Raw genomic sequence first — 22,033 nt, 5'->3', positions numbered from 1 at the left:
CTGCAGAAATTCAAGGAAACCTTCGGAGACCCTCCGCTTTCATGGCTTTGTGTTGGCCAGACAATGAACAGGCATTATTCCTCAAATTGCGGTAGTCTGTATTACTACCGCAACTATGTTTAATGAATTATTTGTGTGGAGAAGCTTACAATGAAATGAAACAAAATTAAAGGAGAATTCCATGCTAGAAGGCTTTCTTACCTTTCTTACCTTTCTTTGTAGTTGTTACGTCCCCACCAAAGAGGTCCAGGTGTTTTGTTGTGCAAAAACTCCTTATTGGCTATTTCCCCTACCATAAGCCCTCAATGAATTGCATTGAATGGGAATTTAATGGGGCTATGGGGTGTTGTGCTAATTTGCTTATTTCGATCGAAATAAGTAGTAAAGTGTGCCGCTTGGGATATTATTTACATTATGAAGAGAGGATATACTGTATACAAAAAAATAATAATTTTGAGCGATGGAAATAAGCGAATTAGCACAACACCCCATAGCCCCATTCAATTCCCATTCATTGCAATTCATTGAGGGCTTATGGTAGGGGAAATAGCCAATAAGGAGCTTTTGCACAAAATAACACCTGGACCTCTTTGGTGGGGACGTAACAACTACAAATAACGGTAAGAAAGCCTTCTAGCATGGAATTCTCCTTTAATGAGGGAAAAACCTTGCTGCCACCGTTTGTTCGTTGTCTGCGATCTTATGGCTGCCGTTTCATATCACGTGGACTCATTCCTCATATAGACGTGCACATCTTTGGCGCTTATAATCCTGTCATTTGTGAATTCCGTCCCTAATTGCCATTAATGGTGAACATGTGGTCAATCCTGGAGATATGAGCTGGAGTCGGTCGGGGTAAGTGGAGAAACATGCGCAGAGCCCATAAACCGCACACACCCAGAATACTTAACCCATTTTGACCTGAGATCAGATTCTAAAAATGTCTTCTACATCCTGACAATTTTCTGAAAAAGCTATGTTTCTATGTCAGTCGTTCTTCGATTTTTCAAAAATAGCAGACCTACAAGCTCGTAGCGCGCCACTCGGTGGCGCGCTATGAGCTTGTAGATCTGCTATTTTTCAATAGCTAAAGTATAACATAATGCTTAGTTAAAACACCAAAAGGGATTCCCGCCCAAAATGGGTTAAAGCGCAACCTGAGTCAGCCAATTACTAATTAATAGTTCGCAATAAAAGGGAGTCTGACAGCTTGGATTTTACCCGGAAATCGCTTGGCGAGACTAGGGAGTAATTAATGGGGGACACGGAGTTTAATTAGGGAAATATGGAAGATTAACATCTTCACCCTTCCTCAATGACAGGGCACAGGCAGGGTACTTTGCAGGGGAGCGGAGAGCAGAGGAAGTGTTGAGGTTTTTTTCCATCGCTCAAAATTATTATTTTTTTGTATATATCCTCTCTTCATAATGTAAATAATATCCCAAGCGGTACAATTTACTACTTATTTAGATGGAAATAAGTGAATTAGCACAACACCCCATAGCCCCATTCAATTCCCATTCAATTCAATGCAATTCATTGAGGGCTTATGGTAGGGGAAATAGCCAATAAGGAGCTTTTGCACAAAAAAACACCTGGACCTCTTTGGTGGGGACGTAATGACTACAAAGAAAGGTAAGAAAGACTTCTAGCATGGAATTCTCCTTTAAATGGTGTGATCCTTATGTCGTCGTGTCGAAAAATAATCCAAACAAGCCGATCAACAACAAGAGCGTAGGACAGAGCCATGCAGCGCACAGCGCGCCACCATTGCCATTGGAATGCATTGGGCCTCAATTTCCCAGAAGCCTCAGCAAGCCAGTGCGACTGAAAATGTTTCTGGTGACGTCATCCGAACGCGTCACATTATCCCACTGTCCGATGGAAACCCAGTAAGTCTTAAAACGTATAAAAAAAAAACGCAAATTATACAATGAAAACATAACTTGTGTAACTCGTGAACTTGGAGGAAAGCTGTTCTACATAAATTAACTTGTGTAACTCATTGAATGGAGGGAAAGTGTTAAGTGGGACACTGCTGCAAATCCCAAACTACCGCTTCTAAGAACTCTTTGTCGTTCATTCCTAGAGAACGACAGTTAATAGAAAGCTCAGTCTCTCTCTCTCTCTCTCTGGGTTTCACCAACGGGGGGGCAGATCTGGCCAGGCAGATCACTAAGACCCCTGCCGGTATGCCAGTGTGAGGGATTGTGGGGGGAGAGTAGGAGAGGAGGAGGAGGAGAGGAGAGGAGAGGAGGAGGTCTGGCGGTTCTGAGCTCTGCTCTCGGAGGAGGAGGACTGACTTCACAGGGCGGTAGAGGATGCTAGCGCTGCAGAATAGAGGCTTTGGCTGCTCATCTGACTCCACTCAGGCTTATCAAGGCAGGATTGACTGGGCTTTAGACGAGGAGCCGCTCCTCCTCCCACACCATCTGCGCTGACTGTCAGTCAGCGGAATGCCTTTCAACAATAAGGTATTATTCTTCGCTTTGTGCCCCCGTAGTCAGTCTCCGAACGAATACAGGGGTACAAAGCGAAGAATAATACCTATTGTTGAAAGGCATTCCGCTGAAAGACGGTTCCGCACTTGGAAAGCGCAGCGAGTTCCCTGTGGAAACGACGTAGCCATCGCGTCGTGTTGTCCGTTCTCCCACAATTTCTATTAACCCATTTTGACCTGAGATCAGATTCTAAAAATGTCTTCTACATCCTGACAGTTTTCTGAAAAAGCTGTTTCTATGTCAGTGGTTCTTCGATTTTTCAAAAATAGCAGACCTACAAGCTCGTAGCGCGCGGTGGCGCGCTACAAGCTTGAGCCGTTTTGGTAACCATGCTTGATAACAGATGGAGATTGTAAGGCAGCATTCGATTTGAGACCTTGCTTAAAGTAACTGGTTTCCTCGTGTTAAAACCATTTAGAAGATTCACAACTTCAAGCCATGCCATTTAGAGTCATGCATATGGATCTTTTGTCCGGTGGAGAATGCATTTTGTCAAAGACGTGCTAAAAGGCTTTATAACTACTAGCGTCCCTATTCTGGAGGTGAACATTGGGCGAAAATAGCAGATGTACACAAGCTCCACAAATCTGCCTACAAAACAGTTGGAACACAACAAAGAGGGCCTCGACCTACTCTCTGCAATGACCGATCTCTCAGTCCAGTCGTCGTTGACCATCTGGATGTTCCCAAAGTGGATGTCGCTGAAGAAGATGCGGTTGGTGCCTGCGCCCGCCTTCTGGCTGTAGTCGAAGGCCAGCGCGATGACGTTCTTGAAGAAGGCGGGCCTCTCGAAGGGCTGGATGGGCGCGTTGAGGTCGCTCTCGTCGGACAGGTGGATGCTCTTCAGGATGGTCCTCTCCGAGTAGAGCAGGTAGCCCTCGTAGCGCTGGCAGGCGAAGCCGTCCTCCGCCAGGTGGCCGTGGGCACAGGAGCACGTCCTGCGCCCGCTGCCCAGGTGGAAGCAGAGCTGCTGGCAGCCGCCGTTGCTCCTGGCACAGGGATTGGTGCCTGTGGCGGCGGGAGTGAAGGACATGTTTAGGCATTTAGCAGGTAAACACATATTTAGAATGCAGTGTAGTGCCTCATTAAACTAGGATCACGAGGAAATCAAGAACCTACACTAGCATCGGTCTAAAGTACTGTCACAATAGAGCGTTGCAGTCCCGCCCCCTCGAGAGACCCGGAAAATAAATCCCCGTTCATTTTCCTCATAGACTTTCCAGAAAGTATTTATTTAAAGACGTTTACGCCGCGGACAAAGCCCAACTCTTGTCGTGACAAATCATGACAATAAACACAATGTTTTGGGCCAAAAAATTATTATAAAGTAGAAAAAAAAGGCAGGTTACAACACTTTTTTTGTTGTTTTTCTTCTTTGTAATTATTTGTTTTTATCTGTTGTCATGATTTGTCACGACTCGAGTTGGCTTCGTACAACGCTTAAAAAGGTCTTTAAATAAATACTTTTTGAAATGTCTATGGGGAAAAATGCATTGGGATTAATTTCCTGGGCCTGGTGTCGTCATGAAAGGGGGCGGGACTGCGACGCTCTATGCCAATCTGTACATTGAATAGGATATAGCATACTGGGTGAACAATGAACCTCTAAATCCTCTAAATAACCTGCTATTAAGAGTTTTTACATTGTGGTCAAGAAGAACAAGAAGAGAGAAGAGAGTGTGGGATGCATGGAGCGTCGTCACCGGTGTTTAGGGAAGGTTGAGTTCTGTACTTGGTGCAACTGGGAGCCAATGGAACTGTACACCATAACACGTTACACACAATTACAACTCTGTACTCATTGTGCTGCGTCACTAGGTTTCATTATATATGCAATGACTTCCAAGCAGAGTGGAATATATGCGGAGATGTGGCGAAATCGACAGCCTGCTTTAATTAACCACATGAACCCCTAGCATCGCTATTCTGGGGGGGAAACCACATTCAGCGATAATAACCCATCTACGAGCTAGTACAGTAGGTCGGCTATTTACAGTGAAGACATTTGGTTGTGCAGCGGGGGGGGGAGGTATATATGAATCCTGGGGGGGGATTCCGTTCAATGAAGTATATAGGGGGAGGTGAGGTGAGGCGAGGTGCGGGCCGGGGATGTGGACGACAGCGGAGGTCGATAGCAAAGCGGTAAGTTGAAACCTCAACCTTTCTCCCGGCCGCGGTTGAAGACGGTGACGTCCTTCAGGTTCACCCCCAGGCCGCTCCTCAGGGTCGCCACGTCGCTGCCGTCCGTCTTCAGGCCCCGGCGGATCGAACCGTTGGAGTGGGCCCTGCAGAGAGAGAGAGAGAGAGAGAGAGAGAGAGAGAGAGAGAGGAGGAGATCTGAACTCATAATCCCAATGGCTGCTTCTGCTACTTAAACGATCAAACTTTCAGCTTGGCTCGGAGCGATAAGAGTAAAGTTATCGACTTAAAACCCCTTGGAGACTCCCTTAAAAAGGTAAGCGAGGAATCACTGAAGTGAAGTGGACTAAGTCAGGGGTCTTCAACAGAGTTACTTCGTGTGATAGGCACTTGAATTCTAGCATCGTTATTTTGACAAGCTTTGGTGCAAAGTGGGGAAAAAGTAAGTAAGTAAGTTTAGTAAGTAACTGCTTCATGTCACTGCTTCATGTCTTTCTCAGCTAAAATGTCATAGACCCCAGTGGACTAAGTGAGTTAAGGATACGCCCCTTAGCCATGACATTGAGGTTCCACACGCGGTATTTACATAAATAGGTGACGCCCCTCATTATGGAGGGAAAAACCCCCGTCTTAAGGCTGCCACTGGTGGGAACTCTGTATAGGCAACCTTGGGTTAATGCCAGGTTAGCACTAGCACGCATTGTGTGCGTGCGTTGCGTGCGTGTGTGCGTGCGTGCGTTGCGTGCGTGTGCGCGTGCACACATTTAAGGAAATAATGTATTACCTGTCAGACCAGTAGATGTAAGGGCCGAACACGGCCACGGAGAACAGGTCCACGTTGGCTGCTGACAGTACAATCTCCCGACTCTCGCCCGTCTCAAGGTTGATCCTCTCGATCTTGTCTGTGCGGGCGTCACACCAGTATAATCTATTTTCCTGAAAAGTAATTTGAAAAATGCACATCAGCCCAAACCACCACCACCACTCCTCTTAAGGGCTGGGTGTACGTCTCGCCGCCGCCAACAAAGGAATGAGATGAGGAGGTATATATATGCAGAGAGAGAGAGAGAGAGAGAGAGAGAGAGAGAGAGAGAGAGAGAGAGAGAGTTCCAGCCGCTGGGGAATGGAAATGGGAACGGACCGGGATGATGATGATGATGGCAGCTTTATACTGTAGCAGTTACTGTATATGGGGGTCTATATGGGGGTCAGGGACCCGGGGAGCCGTACCTCGTAGTCTATGGAAATGCCATTCGGCCACGCGATGCCCGAGTTGACGAGCGTGACCTGGTCTGACCCGTCCAGCCGAGAGCGGCCGATGCACGGGTTCTGGCCCCATTCAGTCCAGAACAGATACCTGGCTCGGGACAAAATGGAGGGGGAAAAAAAATGCATGAACATGATTATTTTTAGCATTAACATTTTTCTTTTTTTTATTTGACCCATTAAGACCCGAGGAGGCCAATTCTGCAAACGCCTTCTAAACCAGTCATTCTCAAACTTTTGCGTAATTCAAAATTATTACAATTTTTTTTTAAAGCACTTTCAAGATAAAATAAATAAATATGAATGTTCAAAAACAGCAGATGTACAAGCTTGCAGCATGGCACGGCAAGTGACGCGATGTGAACTTGTACATCTGCTGTTTTTGAATAGCATCTGTTCATGCTACTGTGTGCTGTGTTGTGGATCATCCGTTTTCGGCACGCGAGAGCTGGAATAGATTCCAGCATTGTGAACACTACTTTTCTTATGACTTTGTAGTGGAATTGTGACCACAATGTAAAATAAAAACAATTTGCATTAGCACACATTACTAATACTATGTGTGGATGTTAGGAAGTAAAACTGTGGACTCCCACTCAGTGAGTCAACACACTCTCTCATCCATGGACTAATAGTTTGGCAAAGGTTCGGTTTACGAGAAATCCATAAATCTTTCATGGGAAGGAAGTTGAGCTCGTGAATTCCGGAAAGAATTGAGTGGGAGAAAAAAAGTTTAACCCTGTATATTGATTAATACAGTCGTTCTCAAACCTTATAATTTCAAAGGATCTCCATCACTCAGAGAGTGTTCAAATGGAACCGAATGCACCCCGTTACGTTACGGGTCCATTTGGTTCCATTTGTACACGGTTCCAACGGTTCCATTTTGAAACCGCTTCACGGAACCCATGCGGGTCTCTGGATCCCACCACTTTGAAAACCACTGGACTAATTAACCCATTTTGGGCGGGAACCCCTTTTGGTGTTTTAATCATTAAACTTTAGCTATTGAAAAATAACAGATCTACAAGTTTTTAACTAAAATCTTTGCGTCCCTGGAACAACATATTTTCAGATGGGGTGTTGGCGGCCAAATTCAGATAATTCTGGGGGTCTTTGACATGCAAAAGGTTGAGAACCACTAACATAGAAACATGAGTTTTTGAAGAAAACTGTCAGGATTTGGAAGAGATTTTGTAGAATCGTCCTCAGGTCAAAATGGGTTAATATAATGTGATGACGGCATTGGATAAGCTGATAATAACATGTTCGTAATATGCCTCCATTATACAGGAGCATTATGAGGGCTCAAACAGCGGGACGAGGTGGAGGTGGATGAGGTGCCTGTCATGTTGGCTTTTGTCTACGGCCATTAGCTGGTCTATTTCACCATGTGCACAGCGGGCGTTCCATCAACACCTTTATATGAGTTCTGTGGTAGGTGGTTGTCTCATGCTGTTCAGACCAGGCCCAGGCCGTCGACAGTATAAGCTCCTCGGCAAAAAGCCATTGTCCAACTCATAATGGGGGAACTAATACCGATCGCAGCGAGTGGTGCACGCTGCGTATGTACGCACACTCCCACTCCATGTGCAGCTTGTGCTCAGCCCTCGTCTCGCACATGCCAAGAAAGAACCCCTCCCGACAGCCACGTCTGATCGAACCCTGCAAACCCTCCCGCACACTCAGATCAGCCAACACAGCTAGGGAAGCTGGGAGTAACTTCATTAAAAAACGCCGGGACAACGCTCCACACGTCCCAAACTCTTCTCCCTTCTGGCTCCAAAACTATGGAATGCACTTCCCATCACAATCAGAACTGCAGCCTCACTCCCAACCTTCCACCGTATGTCTGAAAACCCACCTCTTCAGACTCCATCATGGCCCGTAGCACTTGCCCTAGCCCCGACATTTTTATGTAGACTTAGATAGCATTTTATGTAGACTTAGATAGCATTTTATGTAGACTTATAGCATTTTTATGTAGACTTATGAACCTAGCATCTGCCAAAGTAACAAGCCTTAATGTATTTTCTTGTGGTCATAAAAAAAAACAAGGCCAAGGTAACACAAAATGTGAGCTTGTAGATCTGTTTTGACAATAATGAACATTTTAATATAATATATTATTTTAATGGTGCAGTCCAGTGTCGTACCCTTTCTGGGGGTGGACGGTGATGGCCCGGGGCTGGTCCAGGCCCTCAGAGATGACCACGGAACGGTAGGCGCCGTTCAGACGGGAGATCTCGATCAGGTTGAAACCGTGGTCGGTCCAGTACAGGTTCCCTGTTGGTCAGAAGAGAGTATTACACGTTAAAATGGTCCAGTACAGGTTCCCTGGTGGTCAGAAGAGATTATTATAAAAAAAAAGAAAAAAAGAAAAGAAAAAGTTTTTATTTATTTATTTATATTTTATTATTATTTTATTTATTTACAATTTGTTCGATCGATTTTTATATTGTATTTAATTGTTATAATCATTACTATATTTTCTCTTTTTTTTGTCAACGGTGGTTGGTGCTGGGGTTTGGGGGTAGGATTTTAAAAAATGAGGCAAGGGGCAAGCCACTGATTGTAGTGGCTGATTGACACCACTGACCATTACTGTACCCCTCAACGACACCACTGACCATTACTGTACCCCTCAACGACACCACTGACCATTACTGTACCCCTCAACGACACCACTGACCATTACTGTACCCCTCAACGACACCACTGACCATTACTGTACCCCTCAACGACACCACTGACCATTACTGTACCCCTCAACGACCACATTAGAGCCAAAACAACAACACATAAAGGTGCACACGCATGCACGCACGCGCGCACACGCACACACGCACACACGCACACACACACACACACACACACACACACTTACTGCAAATGGTCTTCCACAGAAACTCATCTGGGGGAAGCTTATCTATTAAGTGTTGTTAAATATGGCTCAGTCCAGGAACTAAATAAAGCCTGAATGCACAACACCTGAATGGAACTAAATAAAACCTTGTCACAACACCTGAATGGCTTCACTGCTGCCATTTCTTTTTTTTTCAATTTACGTTTTATTGAATTTTATTCAAACATACATGTAAACAAAACGACTGCCAATTGACAATACATACAACTGAAAACAAAACAAGACAATATACGTACAATACACACAAGGGGAGATATCTGCCTCTCTTCTCTATTGATGATCATAATACACAAGTACCTCAAACAGGTGCATATACAGGTTAAACAGGTTTAACTGAATTTATACAAAATCAGGTCTTATGGTAGAAACATGAGTAATCCATCTAAACCAGTTATCTGTGAAGACTTCAACTTGGCCTCTAAAGCTGAATGTAATTCTCTCCATAATAAATATACTATCCATTCATTTATATTTGGTACTACTGCTGCCATTTCTACCAGCCTTGTTTGATGATCATTTCCTAAGGCGGGAAATAACCATAAAACTGCTTTCGGAATGAGAGCTGTAATACGAAGACGCTAGAATGAGAACGTTGTACAAATCACCTTTTTAACAACTTAACCCATTTTGAGTGGGAACCCCTTTTGGTGTTACATACATTATGTTATAATTTAGCTATTGAAAAAATAGCAGATCTACAAGCTCATAGCGCGGCACCGAGTGCCGCTCTATGAACTTGTAGGTCTGCTATTTGTTTTAAATCGTTAAAATGTGCCTCAAATCTTTCAGAAAATTGTCATGATTTAGAAAACATTTTTTTTAAATTTCGACGTCAGGCCTGAATGGGTTAAGAGCAGTGGTGTAAAGTAACTGAGTATATTAACATGTACATTTTAAGTACTGTACTTAAGTAAAATGTTTAGGTGCTTTTACTTACTCGACTATTTCCAATTTCCAATACTTTTACTTATACCACACTACATCTTAAGAGGCAAATATTGCACCTTTTAACCCCCTATCCCCACTTTTCTCTAAATATACCTTTTGCTTCTAACAAGCTTTTACCCATAATTATGTATCGTGTATGCATGTATTGTATACATATACAATACATGACAGACAGACAGACAGACAGACAGACAGACAGACAGACAGACAGACAGACAGACAGACAGACAGACAGACAGAGTACTGACCGGCGATCCAGTCCACTGCGATGCCCTCCACCCGGCTGATGCCGGTTGTGATGACGTCCTCCCTCCAGGTCTGATCCCGCTTGGCCCGCGAGATCCTGTTCAGGCCCATGTCGGTCCAGTACACCGTGTCGTTCCCTAGGGAGAGAGGAGCTGGGTTAGATCCTGTTCAGGCCCATGTCTGTCCAGTACACCGTGTCGTTCCCTAGGGAGAGAGGAGCTGGGTTAGATCCTGTTCAGGCCCATGTCCGTCCAGTACACCGTGTCGTTCCCTAGGGAGAGAGGAGCTGGGTTAGATCCTGTTCAGGCCCATGTCCGTCCAGTACACCGTGTCGTTCCCTAGGGAGAGAGGAGCTGGGTTAGATCCTGTTCAGGCCCATGTCTGTCCAGTACACCGTGTCGTTCCCTAGGGAGAGAGGAGCTGGGTTAGATCCTGTTCAGGCCCATGTCTGTCCAGTACACCGTGTCGTTCCCTAGGGAGAGAGGAGCTGGGTTAGATCCTGTTCAGGCCCATGTCCGTCCAGTACACCGTGTCGTTCCATGGACAGAGGAGCTGGGGTAGATCCTGTTCAGGCCCATGTCTGTCCAGTACACCGTGTCGTTCCCTAGGGAGAGAGGAGCTGGGTTAGATCCTGTTCAGGCCCATGTCCGTCCAGTACACCGTGTCGTTCCCTAGGGAGAGAGGAGCTGGGTTAGATCCTGTTCAGGCCCATGTCCGTCCAGTACACCGTGTCGTTCCCTAGGGAGAGAGGAGCTGGGTTAGATCCTGTTCAGGCCCATGTCCGTCCAGTACACCGTGTCGTTCCCTAGGGAGAGAGGAGCTGGGTTAGATCCTGTTCAGGCCCATGTCCGTCCAGTACACTGTGTCGTTCCCTAGGGAGAGAGGAGCTGGGTTAGATCCTGTTCAGGCCCATGTCCGTCCAGTACACCGTGTCGTTCCATGGACAGAGGAGCTGGGTTAGATCCTGTTCAGGCCCATGTCCGTCCAGTACACCGTGTCGTTCCCTAGGGAGAGAGGAGCTGGGTTAGATCCTGTTCAGGCCCATGTCTGTCCAGTACACCGTGTCGTTCCCTAGGGAGAGAGGAGCTGGGTTAGATCCTGTTCAGGCCCATGTCTGTCCAGTACACCGTGTCGTTCCCTAGGGAGAGAGGAGCTGGGTTAGATCCTGTTCAGGCCCATGTCTGTCCAGTACACCGTGTCGTTCCCTAGGGAGAGAGGAGCTGGGTTAGATCCTGTTCAGGCCCATGTCCGTCCAGTACACCGTGTCGTTCCCTAGGGAGAGAGGAGCTGGGTTAGATCCTGTTCAGGCCCATGTCTGTCCAGTACACCGTGTCGTTCCCTAGGGAGAGAGGAGCTGGGTTAGATCCTGTTCAGGCCCATGTCTGTCCAGTACACCGTGTCGTTCCCTAGGGAGAGAGGAGCTGGGGTAGATCCTGTTCAGGCCCATGTCTGTCCAGTACACCGTGTCGTTCCCTAGGGAGAGAGGAGCTGGGGTAGATCCTGTTCAGGCCCATGTCTGTCCAGTACACCGTGTCGTTCCATGGACAGAGGAGCTGGGTTAATTGCGTCGACTGTACCTTATTTCAGGGGTTCTCAACGTTTTTGGCCAGGGACCCCCGCAAATGCTTTGGCAACATCTCGGGAGCCCCGCCCCGCCCCCTCCCGACCCCCAATATAAATTGACTGCTACAATAACCTTAAAGGAGCATTCAGTGATTTGGGCGATTTGGAAAAATACCGGTTCCACCCGGTAACAAGATGTGCACATGCACACGCTCTACAGTGGGGGAAGTACAACAGACCAACAGCATGTGCACCAAGGCCCGCCCCACTCGATCATGATTGGAGGAAGGCCCCTCTCATCCTGATTGGATGAAAGCTTTGCCACCCAAAGCCCAAACCGAAACTAGGGTTTTTTTTACCCCAGGGGCTCACTGGGGATAGATAGGGAGGAACTCCTTATATGGTCAGCACACTTTATAGTAGGGAGGATTATCCAAAAAATAAGAAAAAATAAGTGATATTTGAATTAAGTTAAATCACTGAATATACCTTTAATAATAGAGACAATACACCATAAATAAATACTGAAACCAGAAGGTGTATGCATGTACTATGTGTACTATATGTAAACTCTTCATTTCCATTTTACAGCCATTCAGTTGCATTAAAAAAATATATATATATATATTTTTTTTAATTTATTTGGGGACCCCCCCAAATAATTTGGCGACCCACGGGTTGAGAACCCTGCCTTATTTCACTGCACAGAAACAAATGGAAAAACTAAGCTATGGGGATTAAAACCAAAGAGTAAATATATTGACAATTCTGTCAACAAATTAAAAAGTAGATTAAAGTGTTAGGGAGGGAGAGATGCGGGAGAACTAAAAGACAATTAATTTGATTGCGCTCGGGTGTTTGTCTGAAAATAGCAGCTCTACACGATGTGCCATTTTTTTCAGCATGCAACCAAGTGTAAAATCATGGAATTTCATTCAAAAGGACTATGACTAAACTATAATCAAACATTTCCTGACAAAATCAAAAACACTGGAGCGGAGAGAACAAAAACAAATCATGACGACACCCCCACCGCAAGCACATGTATTTATGCCCTCCAACAAGAGGAGACGGTGAAGTCATATTTTACCAACGGCCGCACGGACCATTTCACAAAATGGCGCAGGCAGCGATATAAGGCACAGCGATGTGGAATATGTATTATGCACACCCTTCATACCGTACACACGACGGCTCCTTGATGACACGTAGTAAATTGACGGGGGGTGTGGGGGGATAATTGTTGACCAAATTTCATCGGGGGGGAGATATATGAGCCTTATGCAAAACGTGCTTTTCGTAAAACTGCTACAGAATCCTTTGTCAGATTTTTTAACGGCGTTGTTTCACGATGCATGTTGAAACAGTAAGTAATTCATTTTCCGCCGCTCCCCCCCCCCCCCCCCCCCCCCCACCCCACCCCATCTTTAAGTACATGTGAGCACATTCCTGTCACTGGGCGCGCGTACAGGTTGTTAAGAGGTTAGGCGGCGTTATATGTTTATTTGCACTCTCTCCTGTTTATGCTGCCTTCACAGTCTGTTAACACATATCTCACATGTGACAGCCTCCAGCTGGAGGGGCTTTCATCTTTCTTTTTTTTTTCACGCTCCGGCGGAGACTAGCGCTAGCGCTCTGCCATAACGACATGCAAATGATATGCGTGAAATCTATCAGCTGCTGCTGGCTGAGCTCAGCGCCCGTATTTGCATGTTCACCTGCACGCCGCCGAGCAATAAAGAAGCTCCGCCGCGCCCGGCGCCCTCGTGCTCCTCGGCATGCCGTCTAATTTCCTCCTTTTCTCTTTCCCCGGGAATTTCATCCGCGAGTCACGCTTCTCGGGAGATTGCGGTTGACCTCGCCAAGACGCTCCGGGAGGATTGCAGCCGGCGTTTTGGCCGCGGCCCCCACGGGGGAACGGAGCGACCCCGCCATGATTAGTTTGCGTAATGAGTTGTCCTTATTTGCTTCTCGCGGACCTTTTCCTGTGGATTAGACCGGTGAGAGTGACCTTTTGGGTGGACTACGTGGTTCAACCTGACAGGCGCTCATACTCTGCACCTTCATCTCATGTACCACGTGCTGATATTCTTCTTGCACCTTAACCCATTCTGGGCGGGAAGTGCCGGGAACCCCATTTTGGTGTTAGCATTATGTTATGCTTTAGCTATTGAAAAATAGCAGATCTACAAGCTCATAGCGCTCCACCGAGTGGCGCGCTACGAGCTTGTAGGTCTGCTATTTTTGAAAAATCGAAGAACGACTGACATAGAAACATAGCTTTTTCAGAAAACTGTCAGGATGTAGAAGACATTTTTAGAATCTGATCTCAGGTCAAAATGGGTTAATGTCTATAGCATGAACAATATATATATCTGCTGCTATGGTCATGCACCTTATGCCTAAACCTCACGTGCATACATACAGTACTGTACCGGATGGATATGCCATGTGGAAATATACAGTACCGTTTGTTTTGGAATATTTATTTTCCCACTCGCTCCCCCCTATTTATTTTCTTTCTCTTTCTGTTAACAATAAAACAGAGCTTGAACACACATGAATTCCCTCCATTGTTTCACAGCTGTGATCCTGAGATGTCACAAAGTAGGCATTTATATGCAAATGTATATTGGTTAATTTAAGCAACGAAAAAACACAACATAGAACATGAGAGCAAGTGACAAAGATACAGTATACCTGCACAGTAAACTAGCATCTATCGGATTAAGGTGACAGGAAGGAATAGGTGAGGCTCCACACGTCCCAAACTCTTCTCCCTTCTGGCTCCAAAACTATGGAATGCACTCCCCATCACAATCAGAACTGCAGCCTCACTCCCAATCTTCCGCTGTAGTCTGAAAACCCACCTCTTCAGACTCCACCATGGCCCGTAGCACTAGCCCCTTAGATAGCACTTTATGTAGACTTAGATAGTATTTTAAATATAGCACTTTATGTAGACTTAGATAGTATTTTAAACAAGACTTATAGCATGTTACGTAGACAGCACTAGAATTGCATTTTATGTAGTCATAGCACTTTATAGTACACATGTAAAATATAGTATAGTATAGTTTACATAGATACTCCACTGTTACGTTCTTAGCTTACGCATGTTTCATGATAACTACTTTTTATATATGTGATGTATGCCATGCTTTTTGTTATTGCTTAATGTAAATCGCTCTGGATTAAGAGCGTCTGCTAAATGCCTAAATTGTAAATTGTAATTGTAGTCGTCAGAGGGAGTGAGTATTCAGACTATGGCGAAACATTGGCAGTGAGTTCTGATGCCATGGGGAGTAGCGTATGGGGCGCGGGGAGCGTTGTCCAGCATGTTTTACAGCATGTTTTAGCATTCCGGTCTTCGCTGATCCAAGTGTGCAGGAACAGTCGGGGGGGGGGGGGGGGTTATTCAAACAGTATTAGTCTGGCTCTCACAGCCCTCAATTTCCTTTCTACATATATTGTTATCGCACATGGGTGACAACCTTATGACTTATGTGGAGCGCAGCCAGCCTATACTATATTCGTCAGTGTAATAAATCTACCATATTTATCATATGAATTATGCAGCAGAAGCCCCGTGGATGTAACAAATACCAGTGCACACAATGTAGGGTTTATACATTACGATGTGCATGTTGCCTTCATTTGATGTAATATCTGGGGAATTGCTTTGTGTCAGCTCTGCTTGAGGAGCTCGAGAGGGAAATGGCCGGGTGTTAACGTCGCTCTAATGCTCTGATTTATACTCGGCTGAGTGCTGTGTGTCGCGTGGCGGATCTACAAGCTCACAAGCTTGTGGGCTTGCAGATCACAACCTTGCGCAACCATGTATATATAGATCACCCTTAATCCATTTAGGCCTGACGTCGAAATAAAAAAAACGTTCGCTCTGAAAGAATATATACCTATTCAAAGATTTGTACCGCATTTTTTACGATTTTTCAAAAATAGCAGACCTACAAGTTCATAGCGCGCCACTCGGTGGCGCGCTATGAGCTTGTAGATCTGCTATTTTTCAATAGCTAAAGTATAACAGAATGCTTGAAACACCAAAAGGGGTTCCTGCCCAGAATGGGTTAATGCGAACTTATCGCCCTTTCATATTCGCCGCGTACTCCTCAAGCCGCATAAAGCATTACTCAAGAGGTCATGGCGAGCCGAACAGACCTTTTGCGGAGCAGCAAAGGTTGCGCGGAGATGTGAGGGCGAGTGCTCACGTCTCCGCACTTGATTACAAATGGTGTGTACCGTTGGATATGAGAACAGCAGAGATGTGTCACGCCGTGCGGTATATTTGCCCACGCCACTTAACAGAGCGAAGGCTCTAGACTAAATTGCACGGTTGAGAAACCATCTCTTCATCTCTCCGATGGCCCTGACAGACCCATGCATTTCGAGATATTTCTGCTTCATTAGATGCCGGTGTACGTATAGCAGAGTGCTGAGGAAGACATGGGCAACAGGCAAGGTATGCCAGGGCCCTTATTGAAGGCCAGACTTTTTTGCCTATAGAAAATATAAAACACTAGATAAAGTGCCCCTTGGGGCACAGGTCTCCACCAGTCCAGGTCAGGTTGTGGCCTCCTGGTGGCGCTATAATAGGCCAATGTGAAAAGGGTGCCATTTCTTCTTACGCCTTGGATTGGATGATTTGAGGCATTTTGTTCCAAAAATGTGTTTTGCAAAAATCCACCTATAACAGGCCAATGTGAAAAGGGTGGGATATATTCCTCAGCCTAGTAGGAAAGCATGCTGCGTTCATGATTTGAGGCTTTTTGTTCGAAACGGGCCAATCCTGCAAACTTTGAAAGCCAAATTAGGATGGAATAATAATAATAATAATGGATTTTATTTATAACGCACTTTATATTCGTGAGAATCTCAAAGTGCTACAGCAAAGGAATAAAAGCAAAAGAAACAACACACCATTAAAAACATCTAATAGAACAGGAACATTTAAAACATAAGGGCAAGGCTATAAAAATGCTTTGGTAAAAATATGAAATGGAATATGAAATATCGGACGGATCCGTCTTGAACACATGATTGACTATAGAGATAGTGTGTAACGATTTGCGGGATTTCTGGACAGAATCTGGAGGAGTAATATTAAAAAATGTGTTTTTCAAAAGTCGGCCTCCTGGTGGCGCTATAACAGGCCGTTGTGGAACATTTGGGGCAGAGGTTCATCGTTGGCATCCAGGGATTGTGCGTGCAAAATTTGGCACCGACCGGGTTAACGGTGCCAGAGATTTAGCTGTTAACAGACGGACGGACTCACACATACACGGACGGAGGGTAAAACATACTCTCTCCCCATGCCTTCGGCCTGGTGGAGACAATAAAAAAGAATTTGCCTCAAGGCTTTAGTGTGCTGAGACCTTTCTTCTAAAAGATTGCAGCATACTCCATAAATCCAAGTACTTTATTTTTTTTATTTTTGACAACTTAGTAATGATGACTTTTATATAGTGATGGTGTTATTGCTGTATTCTGCTTTTTTATTATTGAACTGCAAGTCTGAGGAGCCCTGGTAAATTAATTTCACCCGTCTGAAGTATTTCTGAGGTGTGACAATAAAGCCTTTCTGATTTCATTCTTCCAAACCTTTTCAGCTTCGGTCAATAAGAACAAAATGACGAGAACACGAACAGACACAGTGGCTTATTGCGATAGGCTTAGGTTTTGATCTTCCGATCAAAACCACCTAAGCCTACAGAGCGCGAGCCACAGTGAGTAAAAAAAACAGAATCATCTTTGTTCGTTTTGCAAGACCTTCTTTGGATTGGAGTATATGTTGAAGTGTTCAATCCTGTTCAATCCTGTTTGGCTCAACAAAATACAGATGTGTGTTCCGTTTCGTCACGCGGGAAAGGGGTGTGACCAGTGCTGTTTTCGTCGACTAAAACTAAGACGAAAAATGTTCGTCGACTACCTTTTTCCACCGAGGAAAACTAAATGAAAACTAAGCTATGACGACTAAAACTAAAACTAAATATACTGACAATTTCGTCAACAAATAAAAACTAGACTAAAATATCAGGACTATAGTGGACAAGAGATCCAGTAGGCCTATACAGTAAGTCATTTTACACTTGGTTGCATGCTGAAAATAGCCGATCTACAAGCTCACAACGCGTCGCGCTGCGACGCGTTGTGAGCTTGTAGATCGGCTATTTTCAGCAAGTGTAAAAACTGTCATTATGACGGCATCAAGGCCCGCCAAAACACATTTTAGTCGACTAAATCACCTGTATATTTAGTCGACTAAAATCTAATGATATTTAGACGACTAAAACTAGACTTAACACTAAAACATTCCAGGTGACTAAAATGTGACTGAAACTAAATGAAAACTACTCAAAAGACTATGAGTAAAACTAAAATCAAAATTTGCTGCCAAAAACAACACTGGGTGTGACCGACCTTTCATGACATAGAAAGTTCATGTCCAAGTACGTACCTGCGTGAAAGTCGACTCCAACGGCGAACAGCGTCCCTGTGATGGGCATGAGGGCTTCCACGGTGTCGCTCGGGTCAAGAGAGATGCCTCGGATCCCCTCGTGGATGGAATACATTAGGAAGGAATCTACGCCTGAAAAACAACAACAAAAATAATAACATCTATTAACACATTTTGACCTGGGATCAGATTCTAAAAATGTCTTCAAAATCCTGACAGTTTTCAGTCAACGCTAGTGTCGCCACTCTCTTACTATTCCACTCGGTAGAGGACTAGCTTGCGCATCGATGATAGACTCAGCTTGCTGTTGCATAGCAGCTGGTATAAAATGAAAAGTTGAAATAATATGGAGTGTTTGTGACCCACAGGCTGCCGATACTGACCCTCACAGGACATGCGGTCGGAGCGGAGGTTGTAGCCCACGGTACAGGAGCAGCTCCTCATGCTCTCCGAGGTGGGGAAGCACAGCTGGGAGCATCCTCCATTGTTGAACTGGCATGGGTTCCTGCCTGCGGATGACACAGGGGCACAAAGCAGTGTGAATTCTCTTTTGTTCCACTGTCAATCAAAGCACTCAATAACAGATAACTAACTACTGGGAGAATACTGCAATACTTGAACCTTGATATATTTGTGTGGGTAGGATAATTATTTGTTGTACTATGAACTGTATTTTTTGTACTATGAACTGTGTGTATGTATGTATGTAACTATGTATGTAATGTATAACTCTTGGTGCCCAAGACAAATTTCTCCTCAGAGACAATTAAAGGCTATTGAATTGAATTCCGTCGACTATAAAACTATGCCGAAAAATGTTCGTCCCGTACCTTTTTCCACATAAACAGCCTAAAACACAAAATAATAACTAAGCTATGCTGACTAAAACTAAGGCTAAATAATATTGGCAATGTATTCTAATAGAACGAAAAGACATTTTATTTTGGGTTGCGCTCGGGTGTTGCACTCTGGAGTGGAAATAGTGGATCGGCTATTTTCAGCATGCAGCCAAGTGCAAAATTAGCCATTATATCATTTGTTGACAAAATTACCTGTAGATTTATTTATTTTGTCAACATCTGGTGTATTAGGGGCACATATTGAAGCCACATTTATATCCGTACTGGACTATGGAGACATAATCTATCGTCATGCAGCTGCCTCCACACTCAAGCCACTGGACTCAGTTTACCACTCGGCTCTGAGGTTTATTACTGGAGACAGCTATGATACTCATCACTGTACCCTATATGATAATGTGGGCTGGTCTTCTCTGACTGAAAGACGCAATAATCACTGGCACCTCTTCATATATAAAGCCCTGGTCGGGAAATTACCATCATATATTTCATCAGAAACCTAGTCGCATTGTAACTCGCTCCAGTGATTGGCTAGGCCTTCTGGTCCCTTTTGCCAACTCTGAACTTGGAAAGGCTGCTTTCAGCATCGGTGCACCTGATTCTTGGAATGTCTTGCAACAAGAACTTAAACTTAATACCCTGGCATCAATTGGTCATTTTAGGAATTTACTCAATAACCGTCCATCACCTGTATGTTGCTGTTTTAACTGATTGCTCAATATATAATTGTATTAACGGTTTGTTGTAACTAATATTGTTGTTGTATTACTGTTTTTTGTATGTAATCTCGGCATCATTGTAAATGAGGGGTTCCCTCAATGGTCTCTCCGAGAATTTAAATAAAGGTTGAATGAATGAATGAATGAATTAGCTGTCAAAGATGTAAAGATGTCTGGGTTATCACTAAGGCCAAACGGAATCTGCGGGTTTTTTTCTGTTTTTCTGCGGTGACTCCGGAGGAAAATCTGCGGGATTCTGCGGAGTGTTTTTTTTTCTTTTAAGGTTTTAGACAGTTATCCAGGACTATAATCAATGTGTTTATAGCAAAAATAACTCTAAATATGCTAAATAAACCTTAAAGTACCAAAACAAAGTAATTAAGATCTACCGTAAATCCTCATTTATAATCCGGGCTTTTATTTGTCTCAACCGATTCTGATACCAGGCTTTTATTGGAAGGAGGCAGCTATAAGAAAGAGGCCTATATTTCTACTTTTCAAACTGATCATAATGCATAAATCACATTTTGGGTCTGTTAGACAGTTAGCACCCTGTAAAATGTACTGGACTCATTTATTGAAACGGCACTCACATGTGCCGTTGCAGGTGCTCACTGGTCATTTTAACGTTTTTTTTTGGCATATTGCCTATGGCAAATACCATAATAAAATCAACATAAATTTTAAACTATGATTCCCTGCTTTCATATGACATGAAAAGAAATCCAATGGCAGTCCCTCAGTCAAATCTGGTCACAGTACTATTTACTATCCTATTTATTATTATTCAAATAGGCTATGGTATGGTATTTATCTAGGCCTACAGTTAGGCTAAGTTCAGATGCAAATACTAATAACAAAATGTAAAATAAAAAATGTATGGTAGGCCATTTCCTATAATATCAAAGCAGCTGATATGAACAGTGCAACACTGCAGTGATCCAACTATTGCAACTTCAACGGGGGAGAGAGAGTCGCGTTAGAGAGAGAGAGAGAGGGAGAGAGAGAGAGAGAGAAGAGGGGGGTCGCGTTAGCAACAGGCTAAGCTCACAGCATATCGGTACGTTCGTTCTATAAGGCTAGATCGGTAGCGATCTACCCTTTAATAGAACAAACATACGGGTACATTCGTTGCATGAAGCGTAGATCTGCGAGCTCGCAGCACGTCATGTCACAAACAGAAACAGTACTCTCCCTCCGCAGTTAGACTGCTGCTCTCGTTGTCCGTGGCCATGAAAAGTGCTTAGTGGCGTTCTCTCCCGAAGTTTGTTTGTTGCGTTGTGCACGAGCACCGGCATTTGGACACTAGTGACAGCCAGCCATGCAGCCAGGGCAGCGAAGGTAACAGATACGGCACTTGAAAAAAAAGACTTCCGACAGCTTTTGAAGTTTTGATATAAAGCTATATTAAATATTCTCGTCCAGAGCCTCCAACATATTAGTCAGCAGTAGAGAATGAGGGGAGGGGCGGGATGCATCCACTGGTTAATATTATGCTGGCCTGGGTAAAGTAAACTACAACATGAACGGGTTAAATTTCCGCGGAAAATCTGCGGCGTTTTCATCGGAACACCGCGGCCGCGCATTCCGTTCGGGCCTGGTTATCACATAGATGAAACGTGGATGGAATGATACAGACATATCTATACATGCTGTACATTGTCACTAAAGATGCGTGCTCGCACACAGACACACAGCCTTACTTTGTGCCAGTGTCAAATTAAATTTGACACCAAATTTTGATTTAGTTTAGTCATGGTCTTTTGAATCACATTTAATTTAGTCATATAGTCATCTGAAAAGTTTTAGTTTTAGACTAGTTTTAGTCGACTAAATATCATACGATTTTAGTCGACTAATCTAGACTAAATACACCAGATGATGTTGTGGTTGATGAAGAGCCCAGAGAAGTGTCTGTATTAGAGATCCTTCACCTTACCTATGACCCAATTAGCCTAGAGGAAGCCTTTATGACCAAGGTGACTACATTCCAAACACTCATACCATCTCAGAGCTATACTATATATATTTGTTTTTTTGTTTTGTATATATTTGGCAGCCTATGACATAACCATGCACAGACTGGTTGTTAGAGGGTTTCAACAACTTGGGATGCCCCAAATGGTGACAACGTTGGCAAAGTATAATGTGTCTCCACTATAATTGGCAGCCGTCGGATATGGCGGAGAGCCGGAGACACTGTTACATTTTCATAGTTTTTCAGTTTGGCTTTTAGGCTTTGTAAACACTAGTTGCACAGGGAAGACATGACAGAAAGTTATGATGAATTCCTGTTCTGTTTATGATGAATTCCTGTTCTGTTCTTTGACTATATAGTAGTGTCTATCTGTACGTCTCTAAATGTTTTGATGAAATGAACATGGTGGACC

At 44.3% G+C, this 22,033-nt stretch overlaps 1 protein-coding gene across 1 annotated transcript in view; it reads right to left on the bottom strand.

Moving 5' to 3' along the window:
* The window catches only part of lrp1bb (low density lipoprotein receptor-related protein 1Bb), a gene marked incomplete at its 5' end in the record, with an annotated part of 503,119 nt that overhangs the window by 190,061 nt on the left and 291,025 nt on the right, over positions 1–22,033 (bottom strand). Inside the window, 8 exon segments of the mRNA XM_079517841.1 lie at positions 3,135–3,509; positions 4,662–4,786; positions 5,425–5,576; positions 5,871–5,997; positions 8,063–8,192; positions 10,029–10,163; positions 18,065–18,196; positions 18,448–18,573. Of these exon segments, the coding sequence (XP_079373967.1) occupies positions 3,135–3,509; positions 4,662–4,786; positions 5,425–5,576; positions 5,871–5,997; positions 8,063–8,192; positions 10,029–10,163; positions 18,065–18,196; positions 18,448–18,573 (1,302 nt within the window).

This window comes from Electrona antarctica (assembly GCF_951216825.1).
Source record: "Electrona antarctica genome assembly, chromosome: 13".
NCBI classification, from domain to species: domain Eukaryota; kingdom Metazoa; phylum Chordata; class Actinopteri; order Myctophiformes; family Myctophidae; genus Electrona; species Electrona antarctica.
Note: the sequence above shows the minus strand (reverse complement) of the source record. Positions and strands in the feature narration are given on the sequence as shown.